This window comes from Podarcis pityusensis (genome assembly GCF_964106645.2).
Source record: "Podarcis pityusensis genome assembly, chromosome: 5".
Taxonomy (NCBI): domain Eukaryota; kingdom Metazoa; phylum Chordata; class Lepidosauria; order Squamata; family Lacertidae; genus Podarcis; species Podarcis pityusensis.
This window is the reverse complement of record NC_138032.1, coordinates 27,631,086-27,656,088: the sequence shown is the minus strand read 5'-3', so window position 1 is coordinate 27,656,088 and position 25,003 is coordinate 27,631,086. Positions and strand designations below refer to the sequence as shown.

The following is a 25,003-nucleotide window of genomic DNA, read 5'->3' as shown; positions in this document are numbered from 1 at the left end:
CATCAATAGATCTTTTGTTATAATAGGCAGTTTTCTTAAGTTGGAAGCATTTACCATTGCCAGCATTACTTTGAACTTCTAGGTTTCTTTGCTCTTGTCACTGCCACTCATCTGAAGACCTTCACATAAGCATTAAAATAGCAAAAGAAATAAAGCAGATTGATAGGCAGCTGTTTTCTTACAACAGTTGACACAAGTTAAACATGAAAACAAAATAAGATCTGGTCAGTAATTACATGGCATAAGAAACAGAGGCATTCATTTCCTTATGTATTATAATGCAAACTTCATTGGTTGCCTTTAATTTGGGGAAAGTGGTGGTTCTGATTTACAGATAACCCCAAGTCCTTTTTTCGACCCAAATCCACAGTGTTAGGGATTTTATTTTATTTTCCCAACTCTGGTGCAATGAGTCTGTTAACAAGAAACATTTATGATCTTCCAAACTGTAGTTGGAAATACTAGGAACAAGTACAGATTCACCAGTCATAGAGGCTACATGCCAGGGCGTAGTGTGAACCAGCACTTGCCAAAATCTTAATCATCTTCAGTTTCTGCATGTCAGTGGAGAATGCCTGCCATTATATGGCCAAAATGGTAGCACCCATGGTTTGCAGAAGTTTTTTTTTAAAAAAAAGTTAGGAAAAAATAGTATGGGGAACAGCCTCATAAGGATTTGATGACACTATGTTAGTCACATCTGCACCATATATTTAAAGCATTGTTATACCTCGTTAGTAAAATAATAATAAATCCTAGGTTATGGTAGTTTAAAGGTGCTGGAAGTTGTTAGGAGACCCACCTATTCCCCTCACAGAGCTACAGTTGCCAGAGTAGTTTAACCACCAATCCCCCTTCCCAGGGAATTCTGGTAGTTAAGTTAATTGGGGGAAGCCTGAGTAAACAAATACTTTTAAAACAGGCTCTGAAATAACCATGGAATTGAAGCTTGCCTAATCTTAAGAGGTAGGGGGCTGAATACTGCAGCTTGGGTTCTGAGTGGTTTATATCGACCCTGCAGGGGTTTGATGGTTGGGGGTTTGCCTAGAGAAGAGAGAGTACCTTACAACATCCCTGCAGTGTTATCCATTGCTTTTATCCTTGCGCTGCAGGCTGGGCCTAGAGAATAGTATATAACAACCATGCAATATAGCTCACCAATATGCCTCTATTCCAGGTAAGAGGACTTTGGTGAGAGTAGTGTACAGCAGCACTGCAATGCAGTCTACTATTATCGCATGCCAAAGGTGGGGTTACTTAAGTTGCTCCCTCGGACCTCTGCCCAGGGAAATAAAAGCATTAGTTGTGTGGAGAAGCCTCACCCTCTGTTTACTTCTATGCAGACTGGTTGTACTTTCTAATTTTTTTTTTTAAATTACACGTGAGGTAAGACCCAAGCTAAGCAGGGGCCGCTGCCTTCAGTGTTTCTTGAAGCCCTTTAGCTACAGACTCAGACACGCACATCCCACACACCATTTTGTTATGGGGCCCCACTTGTCTATTTCTTTAACATTTCTCATGTGCCTTAATTTCCTAGGGTGATATAAGGTGGCATCAGACCACAGAAAGTGATTAGTGAGGGTAAGCAGGACTAGTAATTTTTACACAGCGTGGTATGTAGACTGGACAGCTAAACCCAATGTTGAAATCTTGACTCAACTTGCATTAGCCCTCCATTAAACAATACATGCAAACAAGTTTGAAACAGAGTAAGATACAGGCTAATGCTTAGTGTGGCTAGGCCTTCAATTTCAGTGTCTGAGTACACGAATGCAGCATTGGTGTTCTGTGGGCCTCACTATCACTGGCTTCGGGGAGTTGATTTGATTGAAGTTATTGTTTCTTGGATTGCTCTGTTATCACCCCTGCATAAAAAAGACACACCTTAAATGTAAAAGTGAAATGTAATCTCGAATCAGTAAAACTATAATGCTGCTATTTAAATTATTTGAGTATTGAGGGATACGTTTTCTAAAATTGACCTAAATACTGTAATTACTTTCAGATCATTATGTACAATAGAGGTGAACAGGTCATTCCTCCATGATCTCTATAAAGTCCAGATAAATACATTTTGGGGAGGGATTTATGTGTCAGAATAATTCTTTCTGAGAAGTGTTATGAATTAGCAGCTAGCTTTGGTTTCCTTTTTTTTTTTTTTTTTTTTTTTTTTGTAGGGCTAATGATTTCACCAAAGCCAGATACTGCACTGGAATTTTTCCTGAGCAAAAATAAGTCAGCAAGTTACACTGCTTATGTGACAAAACTTCACGAATTTTTAGGAGGTATGTATAAATATATTTTGCAAGCAACTTATTTAAAATATTAAGAGGAATGAAAAGTAGCTCCCTTCCATCTGTTAGGTCTAGAACGTGAACAGGTCATTGTATTTCCCCCCCTTGGAACTTTTTTAAAAAATTAAATTATTGTGTATAAAAAGTGAGATAAATTTGTTCAAAGTTTTGAGAACTACTGGCAATCTGAATAGCAAGTCTTCTGAAAGTCAGTAGGCACATCCTCTGTATTTAATTGAAACATGTCATAAACTGTGTATACTCTGTGCTAAAAAGAAAAATGGATTCTGTGCCAAGTCAGCTTCTATTCTGCATTAATAATTTCTTACTGAAGGTTCTAGGCCTTACCCAACTTTTAGAAAATTATGTTGGTGGCTTATTTCTTGCCTACATATGCTGCCATCTTTCTTTGAGAGTGGAGACCTAGTTGCCATCAGTCACACCTCTGTAGATGCTCAAGATTGGTCACTGCTGCAGTCGCTATGAGACTGGTCTTGAAAATATTTCATAAATGTCAACTGGTAGAGAATGCTGTTTGCTGTATGTTGAAGGGAAATGGGAGCATATTCCATACCAGGAGACAGAGGTGCCATGAGGCAGTGTGTCACTAGTGGATGTGAAAAGTTCTTGTATGATTGTCCAGGGTCCTTCTGGTGAAAGAGACTGGGCTGCAAAGGTGTTCAGGAGCAGTGAGAACTCTCCTAAAACCAGAGGGCTAACGCTGCACTGTAAACCATACTTGGGAACCTTGGAGGAAAAATGTACAACTATGTATTCAAATAATACAAGGCTGTATAATCCCAACCATTTTAGCATGTAATAAACCTGTGTCATTGCAGTCTACTTTGGAAGCTGGAGATATTTGTATGCTACTTTGGTTGAAAGCCACTGGGCTGGACCTTCTGTCTTAAATTAGTACAGTGCCTAGTTCTGCCATCTAGCATCAACAAGCTTCCTTCTGCCATTAACTGTCATAGAAGTATGCCTTGAGTGAAAAGCATGCCAAAAAAGCAGCACATTTGCTACATGGATAGCACTTGGGGGTGTCATTTGTGATCTAAATGGCCACCCTCCAAGTACTAATCTGTGGGCTAGAACAGTCCAACCCCCTGCCATACATGGTTATAATGTTGGCATTGTTTCTATGTATGAAATGTATGCCCTGTGCTATGAGGTTACTGACTCGTGGAAAGCTAAGGAGCAAACATACTTTGAAAAATCTCTGCAAGGGGCAGGCCAACAGTGTTCTTGTTGCATTTCCAGAATGCATGCCATTCCATGTGCAATTGTATTTATATGAGAGAACACATGCAAGACTGATTTCTGCCTTCCATTATAAATGAAATTGAGCAGACGTAACACACCCTAGTTAATATTTGGCAAAGCCGCCAGTGCTTTGGAAGCCAGATCTAGGATTACTGGTCCTTCTAGACAGGGAAGGGAGTCAGGGAATTTCATCTGAAACTGGTGTGGTTTTCTCTGCTGTATTCTTGGATAGAAAGTTGCAGGACACTCCACACTGCCAGCTACAGTTTATAAGTGGGCATCTGAGATACTTGTAGCAGTGCATTTGGGTAGCTGAGAGGAGGGAAGATTGGCAAATTGCAACTGTACCTTGTCTATCACCCATTCACAGCAAGCAGAAGCAAATTATCCACAGTTGCAGACTTCATGATGAAATGGCATGTTTTCCACAGGAATATTTTTAACGGTATTCAGATGAGTTCAGACTGAAATTCTGCCTTGAACTGCTACATGCACATAAACACCAGTGTGCTACCCTTTGTGACTCCATCTGTAACTGACATTGTAACTGATAATTGTAGGCTGTGAAGAAATGGGTAAAGTTTCTTGGTAAAGTTTATTTAATGGAATCTTGTGAATAATCCCACAAACATTATGAACCTTCAGTTCTTTACTAGTCTGCTACTATCCTGTGTTTCCTTACTGGCTGTGGAGGAGGTAGAGGGACAAGGTAGAGGGATTCCTGTTTGTTGCCAGCATGGAAACAGAGTACAGACTTGAGCTAGGCAGAGAAGCAAGGACCAGGTTTTGCAGGATTCACAATAAGATTGCTTCTCCTAGGTAAATGCATGACATTAGAGTTGTAGAAAGAAGGGTAATACAATTTGTCATGACTGTAATAAGTAGTTGGTTGGGTTTGATTAGATTAAATTGGTAAGATATTAATGATTTAATTAATGAATGAACTGTTGAGATGATTTATGTTTTCTAGGTCCTGGTTTTATAAAAATGTGATTGCTTTATTATGTTTTTTGTAACTTGATTATAGCCAAAATCAAAATAAAGTATGTGTATAAAATATATATTTAAAAGAAAGGAAAGAAGGAATAAGAGTATAGTGGTACCTCTAGATAGTGTAGTGGTACCTATAGTGGTACCTCTAGATGCGAACGGGATCCATTTCAGAGCCCTGTTCGCATCTAGAAGCAAACGTAACCCGCGTCTGCGCGTGTCACGTTTTGGCACTTCTGTGCATGCGCATGACGTCATTTTGAGCGTCTGCGCATGACGTCATTTTGAGCGTCTGCACATGCGCAAGCGGCGAAACCCGTTACTTCCGGGTTGCCGCAGAGCGCAACTCAACGTGCTCATCCCAAAGCATATTCAACCCGAGGTATGACTATAACTGCCCTTGCTGATGAAAGGGAACAAAATTGGTTTGGCCTTTCCTGGAGCAGGTTATATTGGGGTATGGATGTGCTGTACCGGTTCAAGCGTGCACTTGATTCCTTAGTTTAGCTAAGAACCTGTTTACACAAGGTACACCCTCCTCCATAACTCTTGTTAGATTGGATTTTCTTAGTGCAAGCCTATGCATATTTATTCTGCAGTAAACCCACTTGTTCGTTGCTTTAATGTAAGTGTGCATAGAGTTGCAGCCTTAATTTTGCAGCACTGGGGACACAGGAATGGATGAAAGTGGTGGAACTGCCCAGCATCAAAACTAGAAATCTGATGGTTGGGAACTTAAGTAAAGAGATGGTGTTAAGTAGCTGTGCTCTGCTTCCCATGCTTAGGCATGCTCATATTTATTGTTTTACATGTTGCAGGTGAGAGTAGAAAGAAGGGCAAATAAAGGTGACATAAGGTGAAAAGTGAGTTGACAGACAGAGCATAAGAGACAGAGAAAGGTGAACGAAGGTGGCAGAGGCGATGACAGGAGGAAAGTGAGAGGAGAAATGAATAGAAGGCAAACGAGAGAGGAGCTGAAAGTAAGAGAAGGTGACTGAGAAAGCGAAGGCAAGCTACAGTGGAAGGAAAGATGAATGAAAGAGGAGATTGCAGCAAGCGTGGATGCTTTTTTTGATAAGAACAATGCAGACTTGAATTTACTGTTGACATGCCTTTATTCAGTATGAAATACAATCTTCACTGCAGGGAGATATCCCAGAAAGTAAAAAAGAACAACTAGTAAGTCTGTCTGCAAGTTTAACCATTGTTGTATTAAATATGGTCTTATTTGTATTGAGAAAAGTAACTTGCCAATAACACAGTGTGTGACACATGCTGAAAGAGTAGCAACTAAGTTGGAAACCATCAAATTTGTATAGGCACTTAGAAACACTGCAGTTAAGCTGTAAAGAGAAAACTGCTAAATTCTAGAACTTCATTGGAACGTACACGAAAAGCCTCATTTCTGGTATTGTATTGGAGACTTTTATTGGCAACTTCCATTTTGTGTGCCCTGAAATACCTGGTATAGCAATGGCTTTGAAGCTGAAATCTGTACCTTTGTCAGGCACCACAATTGATTTTTTTTAAAGGTTTATCTCAAAAGATAAAACTATAAAATCATGAAAAATTTACAACTATACTTGATGACAATCCTGTTTTAAGACTACAGATAGCTCACTATATATAAAACGAAGCAGGCATTTTTGAATGCCACTAGATGTATCAGTGGATGCTTAAGCATATTCTTCTTGCAGCTGCGATGTATGTTTAGCATATGAATGGTTAAGACAGAGGAATCTTTTATCTCAGTTCTTAACATTAAACACCAAAGCACTAAGATCAGTAAGAAAATTTGCCTGGTCTTCAAAAATTTTCAGTTACCTCCACCTTAGTGCTGAAATAGGGAGGACTGGAAATGCTGATTTTGTGTGTTGGTGTATAAGAGCATATGCACATAAACATTGGCCGTGCCCACTGCTGATGTATGGCTTTTGGGAGGGGGGTGCTGATAGTTGATACATTCCTTGGGCCAAAAAAGGTTAGCCATGCCTGTTTTAGAAGAACAAATGGATATTGTTTTATTATGTTCTTTTTATTGTGTGTTTTGTGTTTTCGTAAAGTAATATTTCCCCTGAGTCTCAAATTTTAATATCAGATCTATAATTGCATTCAGTTATTTACTCGGTAGGGACGTGGGTGGCGCTGTGGTCTAAACCACTGAGCCTAGGGCTTGCCAGTCGGAAGATCAGCGGTTCGAATCCCTGCAACGGGGTGAGCTCCCGTTACTCGGTCCCAGCTCCTGCCAACCTAGCAGTTTGAAAGTATGTCAAATTGCTAGTAGATAAATAGGTACCACTCTGGTGGGAAGGTAAACAGCGTTTCTGTGCGCTGCTCTGGGCTCGCCAGAAGCGGCTTAGTCATGCTGGCCACATAACCCAGAAAAACTGCCTGCGGACAAACGTCGGCTCCCTCGGCCAGTAAAGCAAGATGAGCACCGCAACCCCAGAGTAGTTCGTGACTGGACTTAACTGTCAGGGGTCCTTTACCTTTTTATACACTTGGTAGGTAGGTAGAGGAACAAGAATAATAATAAATGAAACTTAAGTTTTCAAGAAGACATACTTTAAAGTTACCCTAGCAACAGCTGAGATTGAAAATGCCACCTAATGGCTGAAGATTTATAGCATCACCTTTATAGCATCACCACTCTGCTCTGCCAGCTGCTGCTGATACATTTGTACTTTATCCTATTGGGGGTTTGCTCTTGCATGTTTATTTTTGTGTTTCCTGTCACCTGTCCGGTCCCCAGATCTGTCAGACCCTTAAGGGTGAGCAAGTTTAAAGCTTCTGGATGCGAAGCTCTTATTTTCCTCCAGCAGTTACTGAGCTTTTTGTTTTTGGCACATGTCCAACATCTGCTATCACTTCTTGTGGGCCGCAAATGGGCCCACACCAGGCCTTAGAGTCGTAGCCCTTATTCTAGTGGGAGCTTGGAGAGTGGGCAGTGAGGATCTCTTGCTCTTTTGAGTAGATCAAAGCTCTTTACAAGTCATCACAAATTTAATCAGTGCAATGATAATAAAGCACATGTTGCACCATGCTTGGACTTTAATGAGCTTAAAATTCTAAATCCAGCAGGAGACATCAGTTTTGCAATGAATTAAAACCAGTAGCATCTGTTACCATTTGGTGCCAGCTACCTTTTGAGCTAGTTTTCAGCAAAGATGACCTTGAGATTGCTAACAGGTTCCAGCTCCAGATGCATGGACTTTTGAAACTTTTTGATTCTCATGTTGCAGCTAGGCTTCTAGGTGGATTTCAGCTATTAACAATTTGAAGGCCACTGTACAATGCTACAGCAGTGTTAACTGAACCGCATGGCCCCAGTGTCCCCACATCATACTTTTCCAGTAGACTTCAAGCAATCTACATTTCATTAGTTCTTTCTGTCCTTCACTTCAGGAAGAGTATTTATTGAATGTGTGCTGTAGTCGTCTGGGTGAATACTGAATATTGAATGTGTGTTACTTTATTTCAAAGCTTGGAAATCATTCTCCAAATTCTTTGAAGCTGTTAAGTCAATAGTTTTTATATGTATTGAATTAATGAGTGCGTAATGTGATGCATTGAATTGTTTCCCCCAGCATATAATGAATCAAAGCAGGTGGATAACATCCCGTGTACTCCAGGACAACTCTTTGTACAGGATTCTGATGCTGAAAAAAAAGTGTGCAAATTTAATCGTTCTAACTTGGGACCATGCTCTGGACTACAAGATGCAACTTTTGGTTATGCTAAAGGAACACCATGTGTTATTGTAAAAATGAATAGAGTAAGTATATTGACTCTTTATAGCTTTCTAAAATTTACCTATGTTTCTGCTGGCAACTGCGTTTCAAGTGGAAGGATAGTTTGTAGTGACCAGCTGGCCCTAGCAATCAGACAGCATCACTTAAGGCATGTCTGTGTTCACTCTAGTGCACCTATGGAACACCTGCATGAGCAAGCTTCTTAACTGATACCCATGTTGGAGTGCTTTATAGGTGCCGTTAGAAACGCCTGTGGAGCTACCCTCAGTTTTGAATTTGGAGAGAAAGCAATTGCATACCTGTGTCATTTCTTTCAGGCTAATTTTATTACATTTTTACTGCATAAAGGAGCAGCATTTTGTCCTGTTTTCCCTTCGTATCCCCAGGAGCTTAGAAATCATGTAACTTTTGTGCTTTAGAGCACTAAACTATTAGCAGTATATTTCTAGGCTGAATGCCAGTACTGCTACTGCTAATAACAAGGGCCCTACCTGCGTCATGCAAGAGATTATCTGCCAGTTGGCCAAAATTGTTCGTCACAAAACTATACAAAACCGTTTTAATGTGTCTTGCTAGAAAGAAAGATAAGGGCTGTGATTTGACTTACTGCAACCTCTTGCTGCAGACTTTTTAGCTAAAATATTTCATTATTCGGCAGTTGACTGCATGTTATGTGACATGTCTCTTGCATATGCCATCTGGATTCAGCTATTAATGTTACATGCCTAATTTGAAGTAATGAACTGCTGCTGCTCAAAATGTCATGTGGAAGTGGAACCCTCTGAGTGCTGTTGTGGCTGTACTTTAAAACAGGGCAGTTCTGCAGTACCTGATCCTGAAGACTCTGCTTATTAAGATTTTGCTTCCTTATTGAGAACTCTCTTTTTCTGTGCAAAAACCATTGCATAGGTAACACAGCTGTTGGATAAGGCACACATTTGTTGCACATCTTACAAAACTGTTATGACTGAGTTGATTACCTTAATGAGATTGCAGCAGAGCCCAACTTCTGCCTCTTGTCAAATCTTATTGGCAGTGATGCTAGGAAAGAGGGAGAGGGGCATTGCATGTGTGTTCAACATGCCAAAGCTGCTTATTTTCAGCAGGCACATTAGGAGACAATATTTGTGGATTTGTACATTTGGTGTTTGCGAGTGGGCCTACTGAAAATAAGCAGCTTTGGCATAGTTGAACTTGAAAAGCTGCCTTTCATTACCCTTTCCCCTGAAACTCTGAATATACAAACTTCTTAATTTGGGAACAGTAACTTTTCTGTAAAGTGGATCACAGAAAAATTAACCTTTTGATAAAGAGAATTCCTTGCAGCCTTGCTATAATTCACTTTTTTCCACATTTACAACATAACTAATAATGTATTCCCTTCACCTACAAAAAGGAGTTTATAGAGATTCTTCTACATTTCAGATAATTGGATTAAAACCTCAAGGAATGCCAGCTATAACATGTGAAGCTAAGGTGAGTATTTTCAGATAAGAATGTGCATATATTCATGTTGTTAAAGCAAGTTTAGGGAAGCAAATTTACTATAAAGTCATAGATGTTGTGAGTATTTTTAGTCCTTTGTTCATTTATAAAAGCTAGCAATTTCTCTTTTATCTTTGGGTCAGTTAGTTGCTCAGCTTGAAAGTGTTGTTTTTATCGTTTTCATTTAGAATAGATATTATGGGTTCCTCATATTTACTTTTTTCTTTTGTTCCATTTCATAACCAACATTTTGTTTTTCTCTGCATGCTGCAAATGCACCTTACACAATATATTTATGGTGGGTAAGAAAATGAACAATGAAGTAGTTTAGATTATAACATCTTAGCATTTGAATTGTTCATCTGTAAGCACACTCCATTTTCTTCAAAATCTGTTTCTTTGTTATAAATGTTCCATGTGCTTTAAATGTTTATCTGTATGCAGATTTTTGTGTGTGTGAGTGAGAGAAAGTAAATGCAGGTTCCTTGCCCCCCAATTCAGAGTTGAATGAATTTGTTTTTCAGAAGCATGTGTCCTTCTCATCCCTTATTCCTATGCAGCAAATCCTTCCCTGCTCTGAATCTAAATCAAAGCTGGGTTCTCAAAGTAATTTTAGATTGAATCAGCTTCATTAAAAAGAATTATTATTGGTTTTTATAAAAACTACAAAAGAATCAGTTTTAATTTGAATTTTAATTGTGAGGGCCACACCGCCAAGGTGAGGGAAGTGAGAGAGCAGGGTGTATGCGTGACTAATGTCTTGATCTCAAAAGCAAGGCTCAGTTAAGACTAGATACTTTAGAAATGAGCAAAAAAAGACAGATATAATTATTGTTACAAATACATATAGTATCCAAGTGAAACTAATAAATATAATCTGCATACATACTATAAGAATATTATATGTGCATGTGTGTATGCCACCTGTACATATTTTTCTTACTGCTTTGACAGTGGCCCAGATTGCTCATGCTTTCTCCTCCTGATACAAGCCAGAGCAACAAACCACATTTCCTGGTTTAGAATTTCATCCGAACATGGTTATTTCACTCAGACCATAATTGGTAAGCTAAGAACAAACCTTGGCTTCAAATCATGGTTTGCTTGGTGCAAAACAACCTGTGCGGGGGGGGGGGGTTGCAAAGCACATGCTCATTCAGAGTAAACCTTTAACAATAGTGTACTGTGTTGTGTGAACACTGCTAATATTGTATCTGTAAAACCTTTGCACCCTTTTAACCCAATTTAGCAATGTGTTCTAGGTGTGGAAGTGCTGGCACAAAAATTGTTCTGGGTGTAAAGCTGGTGTTGATTGTAGCTGGTGTGGGTTGTTTTCAGACATCTAAAGTCCTTATTTGTGTAGATGTGTTTACATCCATAATTGTCTTTACATGGGTTAACACTGGTCATGCATGTGACTGACAGATTAAAAAGAACATTAATAATGGCCCCTGGATGACACCTTGAGATGTGGTGTAATGGTTAGAGCAAAGCTTTCTAAACTCTGTGTTGTGACAGATTAGTGTGTCAGCTGCAGTGTCGCGTTAATGCTCCCTTTGCTCTTCCCGGGACTGAAAAGGGGCTAGTTTAACCTCCTGTTTGTTGGTAAAACTGAACTACTGTGTTGTGAAATGATGCATGTCTAGAAAGTGTGTCATTGACATGCAAAGTTTGGAAAGCTCTGGGTTAGAGTGTTGGACTATAACTTGGGAGACTAGGGTATGAATTCCTACTCGGCCATGAAGCTCACTGGGTGACCTTGGGCCAGTCACTATCTCTTAAGACTAACCTACCTCACAAGCTTGTGAAGATGAAATGGGGTGGAGAACCATGTACACCACATTTTAGTTACTTGGAAGATAAAGAATGGATATCACGAAGGCAGTGTATCATATGCAGCATAATTCTTTTAGCTACTCCATTTCCTCTTTGCCAGCCTATGCTGTTCTGTACTTCTGAATCAAAGATATGTGTTTCACCTTATGTGACCCAATAGTGAAATAACATTCATTTTACCTCCTCCTGCTTCTTTCTGTCCAATAGCTTAAAATTAGGATCACACCAGAAAGCAGCTGTTGTAACTAAAGTGAAATATACTGTGTAATGTTTTCCCCAAACATTTTGTACTATATACGGCATGCTGACTACTTGGAACAGTTGAAGTTTTATTCCTGTGGTGAGATACAACTTGTTGCTTGACATGCTTTCCACAACTGACGTTCTCTGCTAAATTCAATCAACAGAAAATTTAAAGTGCATAGTTTTCATCCAGCTTTCCCCACAATGGTTTAATTTATGCAAATTAAAAGAACACCAGCTCTTGCTTCATCATAATTTTTCTCCGCTCTTATTTTTGGTGATGGAATATACTGGCTTTGATGCATGTATCATGATGCATTAGTTGCAAGGCTGATTCAGGCATTATTTGGGAGCATTTTCTTTCTTTTTAGTGGAGGATTTTGTTATACACCAGGCCAGACTTGGAGGGTCAGAAGAGTTCCATCTCCTTTATCAGAAAACTTTATTCATGTTGCAGCAGGCTTAGAGGCTTTGCTCCTGGTGTTGAGCCAGAGAAACAGATTGCAGATGATTGATGCTGAATGTCCTTTCCAGTGTTGATGAGCCTGATAGACTCCCTTGTATTCTAGGAAGCTGTGGTCCATGAATCAGGCTGCATGAAAACTAGAGTGCAAGTGGTGGAAGTCTCACCATGAAATGGAATGAACACTGGTTATGTTAGTGCACATAATCATGCCTAGCATATGGTAGTGTGAATAGCAAAGAAGGTGCTCTTCACAGTCTGCATTGCATCCTCAAGCAGAGACTATTTCAAGTATTCTGCACCTGGCAGTGTACACCAGTAATCTGTATGCCTCGTTAACTGGTTGAGTTCTATGTGTTGTAAGCACTTCATTGCATAACTTGGAAAGAGGCAGTAGTTTGGACTTAAGTATCAACCAGTCATAAATATCCCCTTTTTAGGGATGGTGATAGACAATATTGTGGAGGAGCAGTCAGACTTCCTTGGATGATACGGATTATCACCCATTCCATTCATGGTTCAGTCTTGAAACAGTCCTGGTCGCCCTGATAGATACTGTATTTTTCGCTCCTTAAGACGCACCTAGTCCGTGCCTCCTCCGCGTAAGATGCACAGACATTTCCCCTTTCTTTTTAGGAGGAAAAAAGTGTGTCTTATGGAGTGAAAAATACGATAATGGGACAAAAGAAGTGTGACCTTGCTCTTTTTTTCACAGATCTGTCTGGTTTCTGGACCAGCTTCATGTGATAGGTATTAGGGATCCCTGTGTTCCACTACTACCTGTGTGGAGGATTTTCATCCCCCTCGAGTGCTACAGGGCACTAACAGGGCACTAATCCCCAATGCCATTTAATACCCACATGAAGCTGTTGAGAGCAAGGATGCTTATGACACTCAGTTCTATTTCTTCAAAACTGAATCAGGTGGTCATAGGGACCCTGAACCAGGGTATTGGTGGGCCAGAAGAGGGAAAATAACTGAGCTTCAATCCTGATAGACAGAGGAACAAGAGAAATCTGCTAATTGCCTGTTCTGGATGTAGTTGCACTCTTTTTGAAGGATCAGATGCATAGTCTGGGGTTGCTATTGAATCCAGCTTTGTCACCAGAGGCCCTGGTGGATAGGACAACCTTCTACTAACTTCACTAGTATACAACAGCTGTGGCTGTTCCTAGACCAAGATAGCTTGACCATAGCAGTCCATGCATTGGTTACTTCAATGCATTCAATGTAGGGCTTGCCTTGTGATTGGTTCAGAAACCGCAGTTAGTGCAGAATACTTCAGAGCAATTGTTGACAGCAGTGGAATCCTGCCAACCTATTACACCACCTCTGCTCAAAAATCTGCACTGGATACTTATTTGCTACTGAGTTTAGTTCAAGGTTTTACTGTTTGTGTACAAGGCCTTTCATAGTTTGGGGCTGGTGTACTTGAAAGACCACTTTGTCCTGTTCATTCTGTGGAATATATAATGTTCTTTCTACATTTGTGAAGTCTGTTTTCTAGTATGGCAGCTCATTAGCCATACACCCTTTCTGTACTGTTTTAGACACCTGCTAAAAACTTCTTTATTTCAGCAAGCCTACCCAGACATATAATTTAGTTAAGTATACATGTTTTAAATTTTTGCTGATTCATGTATATGTGGATTTAATTATATTTTATGTATACTACAGATTCTTTTGATTGAGTGGTTTATATTGTTTTCTCAAATTAAGATTGCAGGCAGCATGGAAACACATGGCATATACTTCCAAGTGCATAATATGTCAGTGGCCAGTGTTTTTCTTTTCTTTTTCCAAATACGATGGACACTGTCTGCTTAAAATAAGTAGGCTCTTTGGAAGCTGAACAGTTCAGTGATTCGGATATTCCAAAAGATGTCTCTTCCATGTAGATCTAGAGGTGATCAAAGTCTGAATTGAGTCTAGACACATAGCCACATTGCTGGGGTATCAAGAGAGGCAGGCTCTGAATGGATAATGCCTGACACAGTGGCACTAAGAAAAGGGGTGGTGTCATCCCTGTGGTCATTGCAATGACAGGAAATCACAGCTTTTATGACATCCATGGAATCATTTTCTGTTCTGTTTGTGCGGTTGTGAAATGTTGTGCAAAGGCTGATCAGGTAGCATGTGCTGTGGTTGCAAGGCCTGTGAAGTTTGTTGATACTACTATTTCACTGTTACACTTGTGTGTTATAGCACACGTCTTTTTATTTGTCATTTATTACTTACATGCCTACCCCCTTCCCACCACACAAGTATTGAAGTTTTTGTACTTTACATGAGGAGGTATTGTTGGCTTGGACTTACTTGCAACTATTGTTTTACTGGACAAGGAGTAGCACTGAGGGGCATGGCTTGCTTTTTACTTTGTCCTGCTTAGTAACTACCATCAGGTATTTTATTTGTATGGCATTGCTGGTTACACTTGACCTGATAACAAAGGGCTAAGCAAGCTTAACTTTGTGTGTCTGGCTTTCTGAATATTCACCCTAACATCATTTTAAGCGAACAAAATAAAGGGTTTAACTATATTTATTGTGCATTTATTTTTGCTTGCCCACAAACTGTTTTTTAAAAAAAACTTTCTATTTTAAAATATATATATAATCTCCCATCTATAGGAACAAGGCAAGGCTATGATAACTACTTTTCCTCCTGAGGGAAAACTTGATTTAATGTATTTCCCGTACTATGGAAAAAGATTACATGTGAGTATATCTAAATTGTGCTGCTTTTCCTCAAAACAATTTACTGAATACAATCTTTTGAAACTGTTATTTAAACTAACTATTGTTATTTAACTAGACTGCCTGCAACTGAACATCACTCCCTGTGCACTTCTTTAAATTTGTGAGGGTGGGTTGGTAGTAAGCTAGCATTCAGACTTGATACTGCCCAGCCAAGGAGCCACAATTCATCCCTTTAGGCCTCTCCACCTGTTGGTTCATATGTTATACGAGAGTTCTGCTATTGGGCCGTAAGTGTGCCCAGGGCTAAAGGGGCATGTTGCAGTACAGTATTCCATGGGGCACTGAAATTGTAAATGAGGCTCTTGCTCATAGGAGGGCCCTGTGACCCTATGGATGTTGCTGTACTCCCAATATCATCCTTTGTGACCATTCGCTATGTTAGCTGGGGCTGAAAGGCATTGGCATCCCCGATATATGTTTTACCATTTAATCTATTTTCTGTCATTTTCCAGTAAGAAAGAGTTGATGGCTGAGACTGCAATGTTTTATGCATGCTTGGGAACAGGAAGTGCCGAATACAGCATGACTGCTTGCTTCTGAATAAGCAATAATAGATAAAGCTGAAAGTCTCACAAGCCCATTTGCCAGTGCTGCTATGTGCCCAACATTTGCTTGGTCTTAAAAGCTATAACGAAGACACATCTGAGATGTGATTTGGGGCAATTAGGGCGCCTTCAGGAGAGTTAAAAGCCTGCCTTTATTATTTTTAATTAAAAAGATCTTCTCTCTCATTCTCTCTCACTAGCCAAACTACTTACAGCCACTAGTAGCTGTTCAACTAGAATTTAACACAACCAGTACCAAAGAAGATGTAACGGTTGAATGCAAGATCACAGGATCAAGCAATTTAAAAAATGAAGATGATCGTGACAAGTTTCTGGGACGCGTTTCCTTCAAATTTCTGATAACTGAATAGAAGTCAACAGTGTCTTCACAAAGTAAACCTTGTGTGATTTTTTTTTTTGTATCAGCGGGACCTGCCATTCTAGAAGATGAGACCACCTTTGAGAAGCATAGGGTGGGACGTGGCATTCAGGGTAGCATAATAATGTGCTTCCAAATCATGTTTTAAATCCTTCACAAAATAACTGCATGTCATGCTTTTGCCTGCCCTGTTGGACCAGTGTACAGACATAGTTTGTCATTTTAGGGACCTGTAAATAACTTGTAATCATGGTGGTCTTTGTCCTGTTCCAAAATGTGGGCTTTATCCCCAAGTGAGTGTCTCAAATGTGCTGTGCTATGTAAATATTGTATTGGTTTAACACTGGTTTAACTATCATATCAATACCAACACAGTTTTAGGAGAAAATTTCAAACTTCCCAACCTCTCATAGTGAGTTGTGTTTTGTGCAGGGATGCCTTAAGTCCTGTATTGAGTTGGAGGAAGTGGACTTTAAGTGTCAAAAATCAATACTAACATTATTTAAATACTGAACTAGTCTGTTGTGCTTGTCATCATGCAGGTATTGTGTGTTTGTGTAAAGTTTGGTCTAGATTTGATATTTTAGTTGAGAAACTGATTGTCATCGTATTAAATGCTTGCTGTTATGTGGAGCACAGATAAAACCAATACAATGTCACTTTTAAAACATTTTTAGTTGAACTATTGGTATGAACATTTCTTTATGTTTATGGTTTAGAAACTTGGTAATGGTTGTACTGCAAAGCTGCTTGGAAGAAAAGACCTCACTATGTGGGAGTAGACTTACACTTTCCAATAAAAAAAATCCCTGGAAGGAGAAATGTCTGTTTAAAATTTTAAAGCTCAAAATAAGGACTGTATTGATTAAACATTCCTTTGTTTAATTTATATAGTTTGGGATGAGTTATGTTCTATGTTTTGCTGCTGGGTATGCACAATCACACACTAACAACCTTTAAACACCAAACTTTGTTTCAAAGGTGGAGAAGTACTCTCTTCATTCTCAGATATAAGATCTTTAAAGCCAGGCCTTCCTAGGAAGGGAGCTGCTCAGAGCATGGCCATTATGAAATTTGTAACCAATTCCAGTAGGTTTGTGTATATGATAGAGAATTTGGAAATGAAGGTGCTAAATGGCCAGAAAATGTAAAAAGATACAGTCCAACAATTTTGTGTAGAGCTTAAATGTGTACAAGATGAGCACAAGGGACCATTTCAAGCAACATTCATACTGAGGTTTTGTTATATAGGTGTGGCAGGGGAAAACATTGGTCTTCAGCTCTGAAACTAATAGAATCAAATTAATTATATCCTAGTTCAGCAGTTTTACAATACAAATTCCCATGACCTTTCCTTTGTTAAACTTATGCCCTCCAGAGCAAAGCTGTTAGGCAGTTGTGTCTAACTAAATAACTACTGAAGCACCTTGAAGACTACCTCCACTACAGCTCCTGAAGTTGTTTGCATGGAAGAGACCAAAAAGGAAATTAAGTTCCATCCTGCATTCTCAACCCTTATTTTTAGTCTGGAATCCTTGCTTGATTAGCACAGATAACTACACAAACATCCTCCTACAGAGTGACTTGCTCAGCTTTCTGTATCACTACCCCTTTTGGATTTGAGCTAATTCCTACAAACTATAGTTTAACTTTAAATTTAACTTTAAATTCGGACCTAAACCCTTGTTGGAATGGTTTGCTATTCTAGGGAGAGAAATGGTTTACATGGTGAGTACATTTGTGGATTTCTGTTAAGGGAATATCTGTCCTTTACTAATGCTATATAATTGTGCAGCAATTGGCTGGATATATAGATTGCAAATGTAAGGAATCTGCTCCTAAGGCAACCTCTGCAGTCAGTAAATTTGCTAGTTATTCCCAGGCTTAGCTTAACATAATTTTCATTAATTACAAACTTTAAAGGGGTGAAGGGTCCATATATGCATCTTTATGCAGCATACTACTACTGAACTTGTAAAGCAATGTGGATAGGAGAAGAATAAAATTCAGGTTAAAAGTTATGTAATGTGCCATTGCTTGAAATAGCTGTGGGCCTCTTCTGTGCATACAGCAGATGCATTTTGACAAACACAAATGCAATCGTAGCTAAAGCAGAACAAAATCCACTCTGAAGCCTCTCCAGCTACTGGAGGTTTTAGAGGCCCATGAGCCCACCTCACCCTATTTATCATAGCTTTTGCATTTGTCCTATTTATAAGGGGGACTAACAAGCAGCAGCTTTACACAGTATCAACTTGCTGAAGTCACACACAGAAGAGTGGCTAAACAGCCCTTTCCTCCCTCCCCTTCTCTCACTCAGCTATGGGAAATACCACTTGTGTGAGTGATTAATTGAACTGAGATACAGTGGTGCCTCGCAAGACGAAATTAATCCGTTCCATGAGTCTCTTCGTCGTGCGGTTTTTTCGTCTTGCGAAGCACGGCTATTAGCGGCTTAGCGGCTATTAGCGGCTTTAAGAAAAAGGAAACAAACTCGCAAGAACTCGCAAGACGTTTCGTCTTGCGAAGCAAGCCCATAGGGAAATTCGTCCTGCGGAACGACTCAAAAAACGGAAAACTCTTTCGTCTAGCGAGTTTTTCGTCTTGTGAGGCATTCGTCTTGCGGGGCACCACTGTAGATTAGTTGAACTAAAAGCCAGACCTGACTTTTAGTGCAACTAATTTAAAAAAAAAAAAAAAAACCACTGTATTTGTCTTCCTAGCCAGAAGGTAGATCTTTACTACTCCAGTATGGACGCTTCCATATTTAGTACGCGGGAGATGCAGGGATTACTTTTCCAGACTCAATGATAAACTCATTGACGAAAGAACATTCATGCAGCAGGGGAGAGCGGCTGGAGATGCAGATGCCAAGGAATGCTTTTTATCTAAGAAATCAGCTGAAACTATTCCATGATTCTCAGGAGCTGGCCACTGTCATTTATACTTGACACACTACCAGGTTCAATTACCAGAGTGCATTCTACAGAGTGCTACCTATTCTAAGGCTAGTGTTGCTCATTTGCTGAGAACAATGTACATGCTGTGCTTCTCACAGGCCTGATAGCTTTAGTGTCTAATATGAAGTGTATTTAAAAATGCTTACCCAATCTTTACTTTAAAAAGCTCAATGTAGCTACCACCAAAAGTTCCAGTTACTGCCTTGTTTTATCATTGCTGTATCTACCAACCTAGACTCTTTGGGAGGAGAGGCAAGATACAAATCAAATTATTAACAGTAATTATAAAGCCCCAAACCAGTAAGGGCTGGTATATCTTGGATAACAACATTGCCCTTACAAACCTGCTCTCTCCTTGAGATGTGAAGGTGAGGATATGCTTAGAAGGGCTGGTCATTTATAAAATGAAGTCCTTTAGAGCACACAGCAGGATGTGCTCTCTCTTGACAAGCCTATTTGGGGAACAGCCATATTGGGGATCCCCCCTTGCACCATTTGTGTGCCTTCTGCCTGCTTGGAAAAATAATTCTAGAAGGCACTAAATAGAGAGCAGGGGAGTCAGAATCAGGCGGCCTTGCACCACCCAAGTCAGAATGGGGTGGTGTTGGCTGGTGGGAATATAAGTATGGAAGCTCCAGGGGTATGCCAGGGGAACAGGAGAGCTCTGGATCCTGTGGATGCAAAATATTCCCTACCTCCTTTCCTCCCGATAATTACTGAAGCACCGAGGGATGGATGATAGGGATGGACCTCACTCTGCAAAGAGGTAAAGACCGTTAAGACTGTGCCCATAATTACTTTCCTATTGCTGCCTGTACTTGTCAGTACAATTTACAGTAACTTGTAATCTGTTTTTTGCTCTGCCTACAGATTATTCAGCTTTCAGGTATAACATTCTGTACTTCTACTCTTGAACATTGGAAAGGCGACTGCATGTGTTTATATTATCCCTGCCCTATAATTTAATGGCTACATCATAACATTAACATTGTCTCCCATGTAAACCTTTCTGCTGTCAGTGACTGGATGAAAGGTGCCATTTAGCAGGGCAAAGAATTTCAATAAATGGGAAAGAGGTGTAGAAAGAACACTAATGTAACTATGGCTAAGCTCGAGGATGCGAAATGAATTTTTTCCTAGGTGTAATACATAACTACAGACTTCTTAGATTCCTTGCTTCTCTGCAAACACTTTGACGCTGTAGCTGCAGTTGCTGAATTCATACTTATATCTGCGCATTTACTGCAGTATAATCTGAAACTACATGTATCTTCACATCATGAATTAATGGTGTAACTGAACCCTGCAGCTTGAAAGGTTTGTCTGATGCAGCAACCCCCGCCCCCCCCCCCAAAAGTATTGGAGCCCAATATTTGTGATAGAAGCTTTTGTGGATTAGAGCCTACTCCACCAGGGCATTCAGTGTTCTCCTCACATGGAGAATAAACTATAGTCTCAACTCAGGACTAAATAACCAAATGTAATGATCAGTTCTAGTTCAGCAATTCACAGTGGTCTTCTTTAGGGCTGGACGATATATATAGAGAGAGCGAGAGAGAGAGAGAGAGCGCGCGCAGTTTCATAATTTTTGACCTGGCAATATATTGCAAATCATGATATGTATGTTTAGGGAAGTTTTTAATGTTTGCTGTTTTTTCGTGTTTTTAATACAGTGGTACCTTGGGTTACAAACGCTTCAGGTTGCAGACCCAGAAATAGTACGAGTTAAGAACTTTACTTCAGGATGAGAACAGAAATCACGAGGTGGCAGCAGCGGGAGGCCCCATTAGCTAAAGTGGTACCTCAGGTTAAGAACATACCTTCAGAACGAATTAAGTTCTTAACCCGAGGTACCACTGTATTCTATTGGGAGCCACCCAGAGTGGCTGGGGAAACCCAGCCAGATGGGCAGGGTATAAATAATAAATTATTATTACGCATGATGCAACAATCATGATGCAGGGGGAAACGTGAAGACAGTCAATGCCTCCCTAGTCTTCTTTGAAGTTTATTTGCTAATGTTGCTGCCTTAAGTCATTATTTATGTCTAGGACACTGAAATGTTCCCAAGCAGTTTCTAGAGATTACATGTTTTGGTCAGATTTCAATTGCCTCTAGGTCACTCTGCTGCTAACTGTTCTCTAACAAAGGAACTTCAAAGGGAGACTGCAGCATAAAACTGCTGCACTAGCTCTTATCAGTAAGTTGCATTTGTTTTGCCCTGAAATGAGACAATGGTTTCTCCTCCACAAAGGCTATTAGTTAACACCTGTTCGTGGTTTTTGTCATTGCTCACCATGTTTATACTGTGTACATTTAAGCTTTATAAGTAGCTGACAGTACCTTTTGCAGATCATGGTATATTGTTCTTCTCTGTCCTCATCCGTTAAGTGAGCATAACCTTTCATGGCTACAGTTGAATTGGTTCCAGTCCAGAATAGTTTAGGTGCTGACTCATGATTTGTGGGAAAAAGTAAGTGTCACAAGGTTCTGTCCTGGGCCCGTTGTTGCTCAACATCATTATAACAAATTGGATGAAGGCATTAGGGGGATGGTCATAAAATCTGCAGATGACCCCAAACTCTGAGAGGTAACCAGTGCTGCCAAAGATAGAATCTGGATTCAATATGACCTTAATAGTTTGAAGAACTGGGCCCAAACTAATAAAATTTCAATAGTGACAAATTTAGGAAGAACCAGCTGGGCAATATAAGATGGGGAACACAAGGCTTGCCAGTAGTGCATGTGAAAAGATTATGACGGTAGACCACAAGCTTCAAATGCGTCAAGTCTTATGAGGAATGCTTGAAGGAGTTAGGTATGTTTAGCCTGGCAAAGAGGAGATATGATAGCCGTTTTCAAATATCTCAAGGGCTGCCACATGGAGGATGGAGCAACCTTGTTTTCTCTGGAGGGTAGGACCCAAACCAATGGCTTCAAGTTACAAGAAAGGAGATTCAGACTAAACATCAGCAAGAACTTTCTGACATTAAGAGCTGTTCAATTGGAATGGACTCCCATGAGAGGTGGTGGACTCTCCTTCCTTGGAGGTTTTTAAGCAGAGGTTGGATGGCCACCTGCCATGTATGATCTAGTTGAGATGCCTGCATTGCAAGGTGTTGGACTAGATGGTCCTCAGGGTCCCACCCAATTCTACAATTCACAGTTTCTATGATAAATTTGTTTGTTTTACAGATATCACAGAATGCCCCCCCCCCCAGCATCTTTACATCGCATTGCATCTGAAGAGGATCATAGGCTCCTATTGAGGGATGTACCTTGGACTATACAAAGCACTATCACAGGCTAAGCAAAATTGTCCTCTGCTTCTGGTTCATACTCTTTCGGGGGGGGGGGTTAGCCTGAGGGTCACATTTCCTCGTGGGAAATCTTACAGGAGTTGCAAACCAGTGGCAGGCAGGACCACGTGCAAATATGGGCAGAGCACTGAATTGACGCTAGTCATGCAAAAATCAAGGTTTCTGCATGTTGTCTTCCATCCAAGAAAAAAGCACCATCACAATTTAAGGATACTTCCTAGCTAGGCAAAAGCTCTCATGGTGGGACTGGGGAAGTTTCAAGGGCAGCATTTACGTCCACCCCCCCCCCCAAAAAAACACACACCTGTATCTTGGTCTGTAAACACCCTGGGATTTCCCCATCAAATTATTCAATGCAACTGCAACACACTCTTACTTTGGGCATCTCTTTCTCTTTGCCATCCATCCTGTGCTATACAAAGAACGACTTACTATGCATGTAGCATCACAGGAACCCTTTTTCATGTCTCATTTTTAATGTGAACGCAGGCTTTACTTTATCTGGGATTACTTCATTATTGTGTATGCGTCTAACCCAGCCGCCCCTCATATTTTAAGTAAACCTCTAATTAGCACTTCACTGAATGAAGGGATGAGTAGAACAAACATAATACTTACATTCAGGCATCTTTCATCCATGAGAGAAGCCAGACCAGCAGTAAAAAGAAAAATGAAGCTCTGCTTCTTCTCTTAGGGCACTGCCATATTTTGCAGTTTGGATCACCAAGTCCAATATTGTAATGACTCATCACTCCTGTAAACTTCAGAATTAAAGCAGCTGTATGAAGCAGAAGAAAAATAAATGTCCTCTCTCCAGACATCTATCTGGCAATGATATGACTTTAGTAGGTCAACAATTTTTCTCAGCACAAAGCAAATAACTTTTCTCCCCAAAATACACACTACTACTGAATTGCTCTTCCCTGTGCTGTTTGGGAGCTGCAGCCTCCACGCTTATTCTTTGAGATCCCTACTCTATAACCTGATCTGGTATCATCAGTAATGTTAACAATGGAGGCCTGTCTTGAATGATCCAATTCTCTTACACAGCCACCAAGTTACCATTATTTGCTTACCATTGTTTCCATGTATCCAAGCTTCTCTTAAGCATTCTCCCTACTTTCTTTTTTCACTTTATTTTGTATAACTGAAAAAAGCTTCAAAATGGTTGTTTAAAACATTCCTCCTGCCTGTTTCTCATGTCCTATCACTGGCTGGTGGCTGACATCTTTAAACCTTTTTCTGCTGTAGTCTCTCTCTCCTGCTGCTGACAGAACCGGACCAGAGGCTAAAGGCAGGGCCCTAGACTATTGCTGGACTTAACTCCCATCATTCCTTGATCATTTGCCGTGCTTTTTCAAGAGAAGGGGAATGGAAATTATACTCATCTGGCCAGCTGAAAGTTCCCTACCCTAGGTAATCCTAACATTTCCTCCCATCAGCTGGATCCTCCTTCAAAATAAAAAGTAGGAATGCAGAGCTTCAAAAGCCCACCAAAAAGCACAATGAACCTGTTTGTGATTTTTTTAAAAAAAGTAAAAGGAGTGAAAGTTGTATGCATCCATAAAAGCAACAGATTTTTCTTGTAGTGAAAATTTAACTTGCAATTTTGGCAGTGACCACAATAATAAATCCCTCTCTCTCAAAACAGTCATTTCGACTTCTTAATTAGGGTATACTTGAGTAATTGTAGAGTATGAGAAGCCAAAGCTATACCTGCAGGTTGGGACACTGCTCCCTGGCATCAAGGTTTAAAACAAGTCTTAAACTGGTACAGATTTCAGAATGTTCCAGGAAGAACACACCTTTTCTGTAACTGATTCTTGATCCATGTAATTATCTTGCCCATGCCAGAGGCTGTGATAACTGTTCTAACTTGCCTCTGCCTGTGGCACTAAGTAGTGTAGTTTTCAAATCAGTGAGGAGATATTTCAAAAGCACAAATGGTTAATTAAATAAAGCTAAATCTTCTGAGTCATTTCCTGTACCTTCTCATTCCTGGTTTATAGCTGTCCTTGCCCCCTCACTTTCACCTAAATGGAACAAAGGGACAGCCATTTTATAATATTCACATTTCAGGTTGGGAATAGAATTAGCAATAGGCACAAATAAACCAAAACTTGATAATAGTATGGCACGGCAATGTATCTTTGCCGTTCTCCAGGACAGGGCTGGGGAAACCTTGGCTCACCAGATGCTGCTGAATTTCAACTGGCTTCATCTGTGATCTTTGGCCTTGCTGTCCGAGACTGATGAGGACTGGAGTGCAACAGGTTTCCCAGCCCTGCTGTAGGACCAGAAAGGTCCACTGTGGGTTCACAGGGGCTACAATCCAGGGAGCAGAAATGCATTTAGAAGTTGACTGTTGCTATATAGAACCTGGTCATCCATAAAGTTGCCATGATTTAGCAGAAAGGATTTGATAGTAATGGGGCATATCCAGGTCATTACATACAAAATTCAGAAAGATGTGGAATGGCGAAGAGCGGACTTTTTCCTGACTTGGAAACATTTTGTTTTTGAACTGCATGGCTGTGCAATTCACCAGGGATCTCCCCAGTCCCATTCCAACATCTTATACACGTTATCCCATGGACTCTAATTTTGAGTGAACTTGAATGAGATTAAACTGTTCACTTTCTTTGGATGACAGAGTGTGTTATGCCTGTTCAGATATTACTATAGAAACAGCAGCAGGTTTTTTATAGGTC

The 25,003-nt window shown here is 40.1% G+C and overlaps 1 protein-coding gene and 1 long non-coding RNA gene across 5 annotated transcripts in view; one reads left to right on the top strand and one right to left on the bottom strand.

Annotated features, from left to right (window-relative positions):
• Window positions 1–16,901, top strand: part of ATP1B3 (ATPase Na+/K+ transporting subunit beta 3) — a 33,531-nt gene extending 16,630 nt beyond the window's left edge. The window contains exons 3-7 of the mRNA XM_081008315.1: window positions 2,178–2,285; window positions 8,138–8,325; window positions 9,728–9,778; window positions 14,960–15,046; window positions 15,834–16,901. Coding sequence (XP_080864441.1) covers window positions 2,178–2,285; window positions 8,138–8,325; window positions 9,728–9,778; window positions 14,960–15,046; window positions 15,834–16,004 — 605 coding nt within the window. The 3' untranslated portion in view covers window positions 16,005–16,901. The remainder of the gene's footprint in view (window positions 1–2,177; window positions 2,286–8,137; window positions 8,326–9,727; window positions 9,779–14,959; window positions 15,047–15,833) is intronic.
• Window positions 160–24,431, bottom strand: LOC308478540. 4 transcript variants are annotated; one of them, XR_013987122.1, is made up of 4 exons: window positions 22,911–24,431; window positions 21,316–21,421; window positions 19,119–19,728; window positions 160–1,865 (listed from the first exon to the last, which is right to left on the bottom strand). It is a non-coding gene; the product is annotated as an uncharacterized lncRNA (long non-coding RNA). The 4 variants fall into 4 exon arrangements; XR_013987124.1 differs by lacking the exon at window positions 160–1,865 and having other exon boundaries at window positions 16,426–19,210; window positions 19,668–19,728; XR_013987125.1 differs by lacking the exon at window positions 160–1,865 and having other exon boundaries at window positions 16,426–19,728; window positions 22,911–23,070; window positions 24,281–24,431.
• Between the last annotated feature and the right edge of the window lie 572 nt (window positions 24,432–25,003).